The 16,006-nt window shown below is 36.3% G+C and overlaps 1 protein-coding gene across 3 annotated transcripts; it reads right to left on the bottom strand.

Annotated features, from left to right (window-relative positions):
• Positions 1 to 1,003: 1,003 nt before the first annotated feature.
• Positions 1,004 to 16,001, bottom strand: kiaa0513 (KIAA0513 ortholog). 3 transcript variants are annotated; one of them, XM_043264615.1, is made up of 13 exons: positions 15,705 to 16,001; positions 10,450 to 10,934; positions 9,638 to 9,737; positions 9,027 to 9,100; positions 8,807 to 8,877; positions 8,041 to 8,245; positions 7,904 to 7,944; positions 7,558 to 7,636; positions 6,530 to 6,597; positions 5,988 to 6,027; positions 2,884 to 2,964; positions 2,679 to 2,773; positions 1,004 to 2,500 (listed from the first exon to the last, which is right to left on the bottom strand). In XM_043264615.1, exons 2-13 carry the CDS (start codon positions 10,818 to 10,820, stop codon positions 2,451 to 2,453), a joined length of 1,275 nt encoding a protein of 424 aa, XP_043120550.1. In that variant the 5' UTR covers positions 10,821 to 10,934; positions 15,705 to 16,001; the 3' UTR covers positions 1,004 to 2,450. The 3 variants fall into 3 exon arrangements, 1 of the variants encoding a protein (XP_043120550.1); XR_006253170.1 differs by lacking the exon at positions 1,004 to 2,500 and having other exon boundaries at positions 5,988 to 6,017; positions 6,521 to 6,597; XR_006253171.1 differs by lacking the exons at positions 1,004 to 2,500; positions 5,988 to 6,027 and having other exon boundaries at positions 6,521 to 6,597.
• Between the last annotated feature and the right edge of the window lie 5 nt (positions 16,002 to 16,006).

The raw sequence follows: 16,006 nt of genomic DNA, 5'->3' as shown, positions 1-16,006 counted from the left end.
CAGTTTTAGTGACTATTGCTGTACAATGAAAGTCAATAGAAATCCAAACAGTTTAATTATCAATATTCGTCCGGATATCTTGAAAAAGTTTGGTGTTTTCTAAAAAACTTTGCTTACAAAATGTTTGGTGTTAGTGGAAATAATATGAGATTGGTGGAAAGATTTATTTATACTTTTGAAATATAAGAGAGTAAATTCCACAAGGTTTCTCAGGGAAGCACAAAGCCTTTGTGAGGGAACGCCATCATTTCAAAATATAAATACTAAAATATCACATCCTATCTTTTCATATTTTGAGATCTCATATCATGTCCCCTTAGGGGCTCTGCATAAGCGCAATCAATAAATAATAATAAAAAAAAAGAAAAGGAGGAAAAGAAAAAAATTGGCCAGAAAACCCAAGTGAAAGAAAGAAAGCGTAGAAGGATGTGATCAATCACTAACCGTTCAAGATAAGGAAGGTTTGTCCATTGTTTGATGGGGTCTGGGATTAATTAGCGGTAGTAGAGCTCTTATTGTGTGACACCAGTGCTTGGCCTTTCACAGCTCATTACTGTGTGTCCAATCAGTGCAGGCCAGTGTGACTGCTGTTTATTTATACACACAGCCAACCGTGGCAGCCATTTGGCAGTTTTCTTCACTGGAGCCTTAAACACTCCCACATTGAGCTGAATCTGCACAGACATACTCAGCAACACGTTATCAGGCACAGAGCGCCATCCTATAATCACCTCTTCATGTTTTCTCAACATCACTAATAATAAGAAAAGTTTCTTGAGCCCCAAATCAGCATTATCAGAATGACTTCTGAAGGATCATGTGAGATTGAAAACAGGAGAATTCAGCTTCGCCATCACAGGAATTCATTACATTTTAAATTATTTACAATAGAAATAAGTAATTTTGTAATAATGTTCACAACATTAACTGAATTTTTAAAAAAAACGTGGTGAATGAGGATGAGGACTTTTAAGATAATAATGCAGATAACAGGAAACAATAATTCGATTTTTTTTGTATATGTATTTTTAATAACAAACACTTCACACATTATAGACAGGTCAACACCTCTCTTGTTGTTTTCCAGGTACGTTCCAATAAGAAATTCAGGGCACTTGGGAAAATACAATGCAGACCACTGAGCTTACCGTGAACATACATTTACATAGACAGCACAATATTAACAACATCATATAAAACGCAAAGACCATACTGGATCCAGCACGTTCATGATACAACCATGCGCTCACATAAAACAACACATACAGACGCCGAATAAATAAATGCTCAACAATCCAACGATCCATTTAAACCAGCCATGTCTGAAATCCAACTCCACGTTATTCTGTGAACAAAACGATCTGTATTTACAAACCAGATACATTAACTTCAGTTTTTCCTCAGATGGAGGACATATTCGATCCAAGCTCTTTAAGACCCCACTCAGTGGTGGACATTCACCTCCACCGATCTGCAGTCAAAGCGGAGGGTTATCATTGCCCTCTACTGGCTCGAAATGTAATTGCACAACAGTGTAAGTAGATGGTAAACAATATGCATGCACACCATGCGCTAAAGACACAACACTGTACGACATCGAAACAGCTGCAGCATGTCTTTAACTCACTTGAATACCAACCGCAAGCATTATCCATACAACACTGACACGTCTACTGGCAGGGTGCACAAACTTATGAGCGCTACCCCAGAGAGTCATGGGAGGACAACAGCATGCTGACACAGGTTTGTTCGCACTAAAATGGGAAGATCACCGTTTACGTAAATGACTAAAGGCACTTAAACCGGGGAATAGACAGTTCCAGTCTCCATATGTTTTGAGGATGTCAACTGCACAATTAACACTCTATTTATCCATACAGGAAGAACACAAAATCTGAAAAGTGCAATAAAGGGGAACATATAACAATAACAGACCAGTGGAGACTTCTGGAGAGCAATACTATTGACTAATAATATTGATTTTGTTGATATTGATATAGTGAAATACTGATATTGTTGTACTGTATTTTTTGTTCGTTATTTGTCACTGTATTAGCTTAAAGGACACTTTTAGTACTACAGTTATGTACATAAAAGTAGCAGGAAAAATATATGGAATATTTTAAATGGTGATTTTCACATCATACAATATAAACTCTGATGCCTGAAGCCATATTGCTATTCCAGAATATGTGCATATTTGTTTTTCACATTGTTGCAGTTTGGACAAAAATAAACCATTTTCACACAACAGCTGGACACTTGAAGGATCACGGGATGTGGCTGATCTATGCCAACTGTTTTAGTTGGCGTTATTTCTGTACTGGTTAGTAAGGTCTGCTGGTAGGACCTTGGAGTGATAATAGAGGCGAAACTGTGTAGAATACTGATCATCAGAGCTTGAGTGGATGCGCCCATGTGAATGGTAGAGTTTCAATGGCTTTGGATGTTCACTCTGCAGCCATCTGCTCAATGTGATCACACAGCAGCTTGTATTGTTCTGAAAAATGTAATGTGTAAATATGATTCACACGGAACAAAAGTGACAGTAAAGACATTTACAAAAAACTAAAGATTACTGCATGACATTAAGTAGCACAGCTGTTTTTAAGATTGATAATAAAAATATTTATTTTTCATATCTCACAATAGAACAGAGAGCTAGAAAGCCATATTACCTTCATTAAGATTTCCGATGACTGCCTGTTTCTTCAGGAAGTCATTGCAGAGTTTCTTGCTCAATCCGAAAGCCACCATGTTATGGGTGAATGTTCTGGATAAAAGAAGCGATTATTTATGAGCACATGAGCATACAAAACAACTCCCGAAAACATGCAGTGAACATTGTTTTAGTCAATATTGTGTATGTGTCATGCAACTCACCCCAGCTGACCGAAAGTGATGTTCTCATTAAATCTGGAGCTATCATCTTTCTCTTCCTGGGTCATGTGACACCACTTCTCTCTGACAGTACAAAAACAAAGGGGTCAAGGTCAGAGGTCACTGATATTTCTCTCATAAAGCATGAGAGAGCGTCAAGACATATTTTTCAAAATGTTAAAGTTCATTATGAAACTTTTCACAATAAATACTGAGAGGTTAGAGAGTTAAAAGGTGTAAAAAAAAAAAAGAAAACAACAACAAAAAAAACAATCATAGAAAAGAACAAATGTGTATTAGCCATTCATTGGTGCTCATGCAAAATCCAACAAACATTTTAGAATAAGCTTTAGTGAGCAGTCATCTGCAGCCATGATTCACAATGAATCAAAACAAAAACAAGACAAAATTTAAATAATAAATAATAAGAAGCATATGAGCAACACAGACCAACAGCATAATTCAGCTCACGGAACAGGAACAAACGCTCAGGCAACAAATTAATGCATTTTTCCATGTGCAAAATGTTCCTTTCCTAAAATATAACTTAAGATCTTACTGGAAAAGCTATTTGTTTTGCCCCTGTCTTACATTTAAATATATTTTTATCCAGAGCATTTTTAACGTTAGCTTTTAGTCTACCAGGTGAAAACTGTCTGAACACTCAGCAAAGTGATAGTAACAGTCTCTTTCAGAAGAGATTTGATGATTTGATGAATCATTTATGTCTGTAGCACAAACAGAATTGCATGTCGAAGTGTAATACTTTTGGCTGGGGATATGAAAGAACCCCTAACAGCAAGTATGGCCACTAGTGATAGTTGTGACTGCCACCTCTAACAGTTCAAGCTGGTTAACAGTCGACATAGCAATGAATAGGCATACAATACATTCTGACTGCATGCAGTGATACAGCATATAATACAGGAAAAGTGAATACTGTGATCTCACTGCCCTCTTCTCATTTTCTACAATGCAGATCACATTTTAGAAACACATTTTTTACGCTGGCCCCAAAACAGTCCCAAAATTGTTTATCGTACAAAGGTAAACAAAAATGTCCTTTGTTAAACATTGAAATGTATTAATATTATGGTTTTCAATAATGAAGTCATGTCATGCAACCTGTCCATGCTGGCCAGATGATTTGATATACCATGCCAAAATACCACGTTTGATTGGATACGAGGTTTTTGAAATCAACAACATGCATGTTCACTTTCCATGTTAAAGTTAACATTTATTTTACTATACTTCCTGCATGAGTATATGTTTTTTTATTATTATTATTATTCATGTTTTCCTTGCTGTCAGAACAGTTTTATTATTAATAAATATTTGATCTGTTTTTAAGGTCCACGATTTTAACAAAGTAGACAGAATAGTAGACAATGTAGACTGTGTGATAAAAAATACAAAGCATTATGCCTAAGGCAAATGTGATCAACATGATCTTTTTTTCTGTTCTGTCGAGGACCTAGTTTCCTTTGAATGCTGATGAAAATGTTATCAGAACATTACACAACTTCCTTACTGGATCCTGTGCTGAAATATATAAGTATACAGTGCCTTGCAATAGTATTCATACATTTTTTCACATTTTGTTACGTTGCTGCCTTATGTTAAACTGCTTTAAATTACTTTTTTCCACATCAATCTACACTCCATACACCATAACTGTACAGCACAAAAAAGGTTTTTAACATCTTTGTAAATTTATTAAAAATAAAAAAGTCAAATAAGTGCATTGCATAAGTTTTCATACCCTACACTAAATATTTCGCTGAAGCATCTTTACAGTCTCAAGTCTTTTCAGTTTGATGCGACAAGCAACTTGTCAATAATCTCCTCTTCACTTCTCAAGCTCTATCAGGTTGGATGGGTGCAGATGTACATGTTCAGATTTCTCCAGAAATATTTGATCAGGTTCAATCCCAAGCTGTGGCTGGGCCACTTAAGGAAATTCACAGAGTTGTCTATAAGCCACACTTGCTGCGTCTTTAGAGTCATTGTCCTGTTAGAAGGTGAACCTTCTGCCCAGTATTAGTTTCTGAATGCTCTGGACGGAGTTTCCTTTAAAGCTATCTCTATATTTTGGTGCACTGAGCGTTTCTTCTGCTCTGATGAGTCCCTCAGTGCCTGGCGCTGAAAAACAGCGTCACAGCATGAGGCTGCTAGCAGCACACTTCACTTTTGGGATGGTACTCTGCAGGACATGAGCAAAGCTGGTTTCCTTCAAACATGATGCTTAGAATCGAGGTTAATCCGAAAATATGCAATTGAATTTGCCACAGGTTCACTTGTGTAGTAACATCTACAAGAAACATGAATGCTCCTGAGCTAAATTTCAACTGTCCCAGATAAGGCTATGAATACTTATGCAATGGAAATTTTTAATAAATTTGAGATGTTAAAAATTTTTTTTTTTGCCTTATAGTTATGGAGTGTAGATTGATGTGACAAAAAAGTATTTTAACATAAGGCAGCAACATATATATATATATTTAAAGAAATAATTTCATTTAAAAAAAGCAACAACAATAAATTGAACAAAAGTGAAAAAACATTTACACTTACACAAATTAAACAAATATATATTTTTTACAATATACTAAAAATATATTAGCATACTTCTGAACTTTTTTCTATTTATAAAAGAATGCTGAAAATGTTTTTTATGGTTTCACAAAATCTGTAAGCAGTAAAACATTAACATCATACCTTACATTTTTGTACAGAAATAAAATATATCTCAAATTAAAGTTTTATAATGCGTATAAGAGACAATCATCTTGCCGAGTGTATATTTTGAATTTTTATTAGTACATTTCTTATTCATGTAAATTCTTATTCAAGTCTAGAAAACACTAAAATTGCCTGATATTTTCAAGTTTTCTTTGTAGAGTGTAAGTAAACGGTGGCCTAATTCAGTCAGACTTTCATCTTTTCCTTAAACTCCCTTCACTTTCCCTTTAATTTATCCTGTGCTTTCACTCTTTTACTCTCAGTACATTCTAACCCATCTAACTATCCCCTCTCTATTTTAATCCTCCTTTCCAGCCTCTATCTTGCAATGTCCAGGGCAGCAGACGGAATGAAGGACAGACCTTTCATCTTTCTCTTCCTCAGCCGTCCGCCTGCGTGAGGCAGCAAGGCACAGGGAGATAAAGGGTTAAAGTCACATGCAGAGAAAGAGAAAGAGAAAGAGAGAGAAAGAGAGTCACAGGGAGAAAGAAAGGCAAGAGAGGATGATGAGCAGATGAGCACTGTGGAAGAGTAAACCATAAGAGCACAGAGAAAGGCTGCAGGACTCATCCAGACTGCAAATACACTGTAAGACTGTCATATGTACCGGGCACACAGTCACGCACCTCGACTCAAACTTCTGGGTAGTTTACTTCAACATCACTAACAATCTATCAAACACAAAGTAAACTCTCAATCTCTCCCTCTGGCTTTAACAGACACACAAACAAACACGCAGTCTAAACAAACACGCAATCTAACATGTGCATTAGGTGCCGTGCGAAGTCTGTTTTGTTTAATAGCACGATATATCAGGAGAAAGAGGAAAGAAGCGTTCTGTAAAAAAGCATTAAGAATTACAGAGTGTACTGTGGAAAACCCTGCAATCTCTCACCTTGTGGTGGGGATCTTTTATTTCTCTCACAGTGGACGGCATCGAAAAATGCTGCGTTCCAAAACCTCAGAGTGTGCCTTTTAAAGAAGACAAAGAGAAACAGATGCAACCGAAGTAACTACAGCGTCTAAATGAGGTAAATGATTGGACATTGTGCCTGAACAATGTTAAAATCGCTTTGGAGGTATTCCAAAACATCAACAGACAAGAAGATTGTTGTAAATTAAACCCACCAGGCTTTTTCATTGCTTCATTTTATCCTATTGCAAATACATTTTGTTTTGTTTTACATTACTGTAATGCAAAAAATAGTGATATATTATTTATATAAGGTAAAATATCTTAATATTGTGGTACCATTTGTTTTAGTAAATGTAATTAATGTTTCCATGAGATAAAATGTTTCCATAAAATATTTACACCTCTTTTCAACATAATATAAATGATAATAAAAAGAAAGTAGCAAATCAGCATACTAGAGTGATAACTGAAGGGTCATGTGACACTGATAATCGCTACTGAAAATACAGCTTTTTCAGCATAGAAATTATTATATTTGAAGACATATTGCATTGTCATAAATTATTTTAAAGATTTAAAATGAATAATAATAAAAAAAGTTTATTATGCTGTCATTATCTTCATGATAACTATTTTTTATGGTATTTTTCTTTTGTCATTCTATTACATTTTTCCCGTAATTGCATATTTTTCTGAAATTAATCATTTTTAAATATACTTTTATATTGCAATAATTTCACATTCAATATTTAAACTAATGTACAAACAACATAAAGACAGTATTTGTTTTTACATTTGTATAAATGTCACATTTAAAATAATAAAAAATATTTTTTATTATCATTTAAAATGAATTGCATGTCATAATTTTGACACCGCTAATAAATAAATAAATGTAACTATATGTTTTTATCTAAATATATGTTTCATTTAAATGCTGATTATATGAAAGGATACTTTTCAGAAACTTAAACTGTTAATTTAAAAGGTAGGGAAAAGGATTACTGGCAAACTACCAAATGGGCTGCTGTTTTAGGTGTGTGTACAGGTAGATTTTCTCCTCTTCTTTTCTATCCGGGGAGAGAGGGGGAGAAACTACAGGGAACACAAACAGAGATAAGCACAGTTAAAGACTCAAAACACCTACACGTCTACAGAGACAATCTCTGTGGGTTAAGGGTCTTGCTCAACAGCATAATGGTGGAAGCTAATGAATGGTTTTGGTAACCAACCCAGATTCTTAACCACTAAATCACATCACCAATATACATAAAGAAAACTATATAAGAGACGTCTAACAACAACAAGACATGAGATTATCACAGTTGAGAAAAGACCTGATTACAAACACAGAGTAACTACCTGGAGTTTTAGTTTTCTGTTCAGCAGGTTTGTCCGTGTCTCTGAGGAGGACAGAATGAGAACCGGAAGAGTTTGTGAGCAGCAGAAGTGTCACTAACTAAGAGAGTGAATAATAGCGATGGCAGAAAATCACCCACTCATTCTTTCGGCCCAAGGGTCCTCTCAGTTTGCTCTCCAGACCGCCAAAGAATCCTTTGACATCAGTCTTAGTGGAAGTGTTTTTGAGCAGTCGCTCTGCGATATCTTTCTTTCCAGAGAGCCAGACCTTTCCACTGCGCAGGTACGAGTCGATCCCCCCGCTGGGCCTCTCCAGCAGCTCTGTGGGAGACAGCTGGGACTTACCTGTCACACACACACATATTCATTAGAAATTCAAATAAATGTCATTAAAAAGGCATACTAGGCAGTCACACACAGTGTATTTTATGAGTGTGAAGTTTACAATTAGATTATGATATGATAGATTAATCATGATTTGATTCTGAAGAGATTATTAGCATGATAACAAAAGGGCTCCAAATCATTAGCAGCTATGGACCACTGGATTTGTATACTATTCAATAAGAAAAAATGGTAATATAGTGAAATTTTAAGCACATTTTTTTAAAATGCAACTTACTTGAAAATAACTCAATAGATGAAATAAATATTTTGTAATAACTTTGGACAATAAAATGTATACCCCCCCCACCAGTTTTTATACTAGGTCATATAAACCAAGCTCCCTTGAAAACATTAAAACAGCACTGTTAAATTTTTTCCGAAACAATAAGAGGCATTGCCAGTAATGCCTGAGTCATAGGCTGTAAAAAGGAAGTGAGAGGAGGTCTGGGAGTTTCTTTATCAGATTCTAACATTCTACACAACCTCTTAAAATGTTGGCTTAACGGTGAACTTTCTTACCCATGTAGTAATATGTGAAGCACATGGTCATGAGGTGTTTGGCTGGCCCATAATCATCCACCTGGTGACACCTGTCAATCAATCAAATTGGTCACATGTGAGTCACACTCCGACTCGCCAAGAGTTCTACAAAAAATTGGTAAATGATCTCTTAACTGTTTGGTTTGGCTTCCATGTAATGTCAGGCATTCATCTGAGATATCATCACTGATGTACTTACTCAAACAAAACAACAGCAAAGGACTGCACCAGCCTGTAGAACGTCTGTTCACTCACACATTTGGAGTGGCAGCGCTGCAAACATAAGGCACGGTTATCATCACAACTCTGTTTGTTTATGCACATTCTACTGCAGGAGTAGAGACTGCGAATGGTACATTTAGTCTAAATAGACTGTGCTTGATGCTTATAGAGATGCATTTTTGGACAACCGTGACCAATATTTATTTTTATGTTATGGCAGACAACCAATAAAAAGCAATTATTAAAATAATAGAAACAGAAATACATACTAAAATTAAAAATAAAGTGCTGCTTCATAAAATTATAGGTTGCAAAAAATGCATCAGTAATTTTGTTTATGGTGCATTTTTTTACGACGGCGTTTTAGTGGCACCTTTAAAAAAGTAAAAATTTAAGATTTTAAAGAGATTAAAGTCAAAATATTCAGAGAATAAAGTAGAATACTATGAGAATAAAGTCAAAATACTAAGATTAAAGTCTAAATATTTTGAAAATATTTTTGAAAATATTTATATATATTTTTGAAATTGGAATAGAGTGATCTAGTGATTGTGTTTTCATGATTGCTCAGCATTGCTGCTTTCATACCTGTGCACTGACATATTTGGAAAACCACTCCCTGCCTTTGCCGTTCTCTCCAGTGCACAGCTCTCCAAAGCGAGCCTTCTCCTCCTGATCAAAGTCCTCCCTGAGAGAGGAAAGAGAAATAAAGGAAGTAGGAGTAGCAGCAGAAAGAAAAAGGCAAAGAGAAAGGGATAGGGAGAGCGAGCGAGTACTTCAAACATCAGGAACAAATGCAAACATACACATCCGTTGACATGTGACTATAATTCTAAGTGAAGTTTCTTCCTCATTCAAAAGAATAGTTCACCTTAAAAAATTTTTTTTAATTCTGTCATCATTTACTCGTTTCAAACCCCTATGACTTTCTTACTTAAAACAATAGTTTTCAATACTCCAAAAGTACAAAGTCACAAAGTTGTCAAGCTTAAGCAAAGAACAAAAAAGGTCCCATAAAAGAGGTCTATATGACTCATACACCATATTCTAAGGCTTCTGATGCCATACAAAAGCTTTGACTAGGGAATAGAACGTAATTTCAGTGCATCTTATCAGTAGCATTGTGTCTGGTCTTGTGTGAATGAGATTTGTGAGCAGTGGCGGAAAATGTCAAAAGATAAAGACTTACATTTGCTTTGTTCCTCGATCCAAATTATCATAAGGTTTCAGAAGACTTGCAATAGCGTGCAAGTCACTTTTATGGTGCTTTTTAGTTTTTTATCCCTTTTTAGAGTTTCATATCTACTGTAGTTATGAAAGAGGGCAGCAGGAACATTCTACAAAACATCCCTTTTTGTGTGGTAATGGCTGACGAAGGTGTAGTTTGCGGAGCAACTCACCTTCCATGGAAGAGCTTTGCCACGTAGGTTTTCATGAACGCTCTTATCTCGGTCTCCTCTGCGTCCTCAGCGCTGTGACTGGAGCAGGACGAGGACCGCCGCGTGCTCGATGGGTGCGACGGGGACTCTGTGTCTTCGTTGTCGCTGTCGGCAGATTCGGTGGCATCACTGTCGTCTTCTCTGTGGGGAGTGTGTGTGGGGGCCATTGGCTCTGGTAGAATGGGCTCCATCGTGGCCTCGCTCGCAGACTCAGGGAAGAGAGGCTCGGATGAGAAAAATCCCACCCCACTGGGAGGTCCGAGAACCGAGGGAGCTGTCCCTTCTGGAGGCGAGTCAAAGTCTATGAGGTTGTTCACCACGGCCCCCTCCATACTTTGTTATGGGGGTAATTCAGTCCCTAGGTGAGATGTGAAGATGCCCGCTAAAAAATGCTCAGGGAGGGAAGCACTGTCTGTAGTTCCACAACTGTGTCACAGTAGCTGGACCTAAAAAAATAACAATCATTTGTTGTTAAACATACTGCATTTATTTAATCAAGGATACAGCAAAAACAGTAATACTGTAATACAATATTACAAATTAATATAAATTAAATCTTTTAATATCCAATTTGTTTCTGTAATACAAAGCTGAAATTTTAGTAGCCACTCTAATATTCTAATATTTAGAAATCATTCTAAGATGCTGATTTGGTGCCAAGGACACACTTTGTTTTAGGGTCTTTTAAGTTGCTTATTAGCATGCATATTACTAGAATATTAACCATTTATTAGAAGTAATTAAGCACACATTAATGCCTTTTTCTACATCCCCAACCCTACTCAATACCTAAACGTAACCTAACATACTCATCCACACATTTCCCATTAGTATTTCTGTGGACATTATATGTATTTTTATCTTTGATAAATAGAAAGAATATTTTTATTTTAGCATTGAAAGACACATTTTTGATATCACGAATGCATCCTGCAAAAAATGCTAAACAAAATTACAATTACTAAAACCACAAATCTTCAAATCGTAGTATAAAATATATAATGATTTTCAACACATTTTTAATGTAGAATATATAATTATATCATAAGACATATACAACTATTTCATTAATCATAATAAATGTTAATAATTATAATAACATATAACATCGAGCATTCAAAACATTTTCATTAAGTGTAACATTATGGTTGAGTACTTTAATGTCCTCTTTTGTGGTAAACTTCCTTGCAGCTGTGTTTATACAGACTGACCACACCATGAAGCAACACAGAGTCTGTCAGAGCCTGTTAATACGATGCTACGTTATGAAACCCATTGCACAGAATCTCAGCGCAAAAGTATGTGTTACTATGAAGCACTGGACATAGTTAACAAACACAATGATGCCATCTGTGCAGTGCGGATATCAAATATGGTAATGCTTATTGATTTGACATCACGGATACAGTATAATATACACAAGTACTTAATCCTGTCTGTGTGAAAAGGCCATCTGCTCCTCATATAATTCTACAGACAAATGACACGTTTCCCTATTAAATGACAGGCTAGTTCACTTTCCTTTCGACTGCCGCCAGTGGTTTTGTTGGAACAGAGTGTTAAAAAAGCAGTTCACCAGAAAATTCTGTCATCATTTACTCAACCTCAGTTTGTTTCAAACCTATACGAATTTCTTGGTTTTGCTGAACCACAATAAGATATTTAATGGATCGGGGGTTACCACAGCGCAGGGGGGAAACACTGATAGTCAACGTGGTCCAGAAATAGTTAATAAAAAACCAACAACATGAAGGTGAATCATAGATGACAGAACTGTAATTTTTGAGAGATGCTAACCTAACCCTAACCTGCTTTTTGTAAAACACTGTCTTGTCTTAGTAGATATAACTTATTTTAGAAGACATTTTTTTTGTTTAAATTTTGACATTTTGGGATTCATTTGAACTATTATGAACTTGTCTTTTTTTTGGGTTATCGATAAAAATGATCCACAACTGATAACTAGTGGTAACAACCGAAACCTTGCAAGACCACCAGAGCAGCAGCTTCTGTAAGTCAAACTAAATGAAAACTGCATGCAGGAGAACAATCATTCATGCTATACCTCAATCATTTCTACAAGACTCAAAAAGGCCAGAGACTACTCCCTTAGGCTTTTGACAAAACCCTGAGAAATGCATTAGGACTGAGAGGACGATTACATAATGCAGAGCTGGAGGAGCGTGACTTGGCTGGCATACGCACCCACAAGTGCGCGCACACACACACACGCACAGCGACCAGAGTCAGAAAGAGTGTCAATTGCTCCCGCCTCTTTTCACACTTATCTTTGAGAAGCACAAGGCGGAAAAAAACAGCTGTATGTTAGGGTGAGTGTTAAGACCAATACCAAACTCCTACACATGACCGCTTCTCTGGGAGTGTTCACTTGTGCTTTATAAATCTCAGCATTCAAAAGAGTAAATGCACACGCTGCAATATTCCCGCCTCCCTGCACTTGGAGCACTGCCCCGTCTTCAGCTCCATTCATCCGTCCATGCAACAAAATGCCCCTTCATCTTGAGCCTCGGGCCGAGCGTAGAGGACCTGCTGTCAGAGTGATGGGACACAGATGAACTGGTCTACTGGTTTAAAGAACTGAATGGGTTAGGGTTACCAAAGCAGTGCAGTGATATCAGAGTCAGCAGAGCAGAGAGAAAGATAATTACATGTGTGATGAATGTCTCAGGGAGGGAGATATTGGGCTGGCTTGTGTGCAAGGTCAAGTCGGTCAAAAAACTAGAAAACTGGTGAGCCACAACAGTGGTTTTCAATTAGTTTTGCATCAAAGTCCAGATATACGTTGAATGTCATGCCGCGACCCAATACTACTAAAATTCTTAACACACTAAAAGTACAAAAATGAAATAGGAATATTTTTTATTTTTATTATTACTATTATTATTATAAGTGATCACATTTGAAAACACTATGGTAAGCACAAACCAACATTTAATTATTTGCATTGTTTTTATCCTGCTGTCTCTACTAACAGAACTGTCCTGTTACTGACCCTTTGAGAACCACTGAACTAGATCACTTGTTTATGCATTAAAAGCAAAATGCATGCTGGTTGAGAAAAAAAATGTAAAAAAGGTAAAAAATGATTATCTATGGTATAGGAACAATATAACAATCATGCAGGACAGTATGTTAATAGACAAAAAACATCGGATTTAGTCTGGATTTAAAGATCATGTAAAAGTTTGCAGAAATCTATATCAGGTGTGAAAAGTATTTCCGTATTAATGGTGTGAGAGAGTCAGTCTTTGATGTGAAAATAAGGCCACAGAGAGGTTAAATTGAGGCTGTTTTATTTCCATCATTACGCAACATGTCCTTTAATTTCCTCAAGGGAAACCTCACTCGTATCGGTCACGGTATCAGAGGCTGTGAACTTAAGACTGATATCCTCTTCGATTGAAAGCACAGGGCTCGATCACCTAGCTGCTCGCTGACCGATGCCGCACAATCACACACATAAACAAAGCCTAAATGGATCAATGCTTCTAACCAGAGAGCATAAGATTCAATAAAAGTCACATAAAATTAATCTTTTCCAGAGACACTGCACAGAACATGCAGACTGAGGGAATTGCTTCTAACACTGAGCTTTTCATCAACAGCCTGCACTTCAATAGGACAAGAAAAATGATCCTCGACTTGGCTGGAAACAAGAGCACTCTTATCTACAGCCACTGGAGTTTAAGATATGTAGCCATGTTTATGAGGCCTGGATGCCGGGATTATCTGACTAACGCTGTTTAATAGGACTCAGTAACTGAAATGCAAAGCACATTGAATTGCCATATTAAATCACTGGGTATCGATTGTAAAAAAAAAAAAAATAAGAAAAACCTAACAAACGCTTGCATGTAATTAACAATAATTATCATAGCATATAATTTTTCATCATATCAGGGGTTAAATACAGGGTTATTGTAGTAAGATAAATCTAATACCTCTATTAAAAAGATTTAATTAAAATAAAGCTGAGATAAAAAAAAATTTAAAAACTAAATTAAAATAAAAAATTAAATTCTATTAAAATAAAAACTATAGAAAATTGAAATGTTGCCATTAAAAGGTGAAGCACAGAAATTATTAACTAGAAACAAATTACAGTAAAACTGAAAAAATAAACCTAAATAGTAAAAATGACAACAAAAAAAAATCATATATATATATATATATAAATAAATAAAAATGCTAACACTGGAAATATACAGGTGTTTAGATTATAAGCAAACTAGAATGAAAAAATAAAGCAAGAGATTTATTTCTTTTTTCAAGAAGCTTGCAGATACCTCTGAATATAAATCAAGCACTAATCCAGTCTGAGTCTTTTTTCACAACACACAAAGCAATTATTCACAACACATTGAAATACTGTGCGAGTCAGGTGGCATACCTGCTAATGCAGTCCCAGTCAGTGAGCAGAAATAGAAAGCTTAAACCAAGAAGAAACTAAACTCCATGTAGCTGCACGTAATAACATGGATTTCTCTATTGAAAACAGAACATTTCACTTCTGCCCCAGTGCTTCAGACCTTTTATTTTACTTGTCTTAAAATAGCACCTGTCAAAATACCATCTTATCAAAAGACAATTCACAGGGTACTATATTTAGCCTCTGTAACAAATGCGTATGTTCGTTAGCAATAATTAAATAACTAAAAATGCATCAGCATCTCTGGTTGCTTGATGAAATAAAATAATTATTGTCCGTCACAGTGGATGCGGGAATTATTTGGAAATTACACATTACAGGCAAATACTACGAAAATCGTGTCTAAGCAGGCAGCTCATTAGATTCAGAGACATATTCTCAAAGCTCTGATTATTCATACTTTCTTCACAGCAGCGCTCTATTCGGCTTACTCTTGCAAAATGAAACCTCCCCCTCCACCTTCTTATTGTAAACAACACTGTGCAATCATATGGCACACTTTCATGCGGAAAGGAAGGCAGAAAATGCTGGAATTCCGCGAGCCTTGTTCATTCCGTCGCTAACTGCATTTATGTAACAACTCGCGCATATACTTAACGTATACAGGTTTCCGCCTGTAGCGTAATGAATATAAAATAATGATACTTTTTTGATTGCCGCGTCGTGTTCATTCGCGTCTCGTACGTAAGGAAATGCATGATGGGTACGATAACGCCTATGTTAACGTCAAGTGCCCTGAAAAAGTGTCGTAAGACGATACTCTTACCCTGGATGTTCCAGCTGGAGCTCCGTCTTCCCAGCGCGTGAGAGATGTACGGGCTGCTCTGAACTAGTCTGAGTGTGCGCATGCGCAATGTTATCAGTAGCGGACAGGGGAATCCAGTGACGTAGCCCAAATGACACGTGACTGCACACTGCGTATTTTTTACTGTTCACGTTTGATGCTGTCAGTTTCCAACACGTTCGCATTCTTTTTTCTTTGTATTATTGCATCAAAATTTTAAATAACATAAATTGCATGTGTAATTAAATCAGCATTAATATAGGTAAATATATCTTAGCATAAAT

Source organism: Puntigrus tetrazona, chromosome 18 (assembly GCF_018831695.1).
Source record: "Puntigrus tetrazona isolate hp1 chromosome 18, ASM1883169v1, whole genome shotgun sequence".
In the NCBI taxonomy this organism is placed as follows: Eukaryota; Metazoa; Chordata; class Actinopteri; order Cypriniformes; family Cyprinidae; genus Puntigrus; species Puntigrus tetrazona.
This window is presented reverse-complemented; position numbering and strand designations above follow the sequence as displayed.

Bases quoted from the DNA above. Each gene is read 5' to 3' on its own strand.
- kiaa0513 (XM_043264615.1), bottom strand. From the start codon at position 10,820: ATGGAGGGGGCCGTGGTGAACAACCTCATAGACTTTGACTCGCCTCCA. The intron at 9,101-9,637 runs GTATGAAAGCAG...TTATGTTTGCAG, and splicing joins CCAAATATGTCAGTGCACAG to CGCTGCCACTCCAAATGTGT. The intron at 2,501-2,678 runs GTAATATGGCTT...TACATTTTTCAG, and splicing joins CATCGGAAATCTTAATGAAG to AACAATACAAGCTGCTGTGT.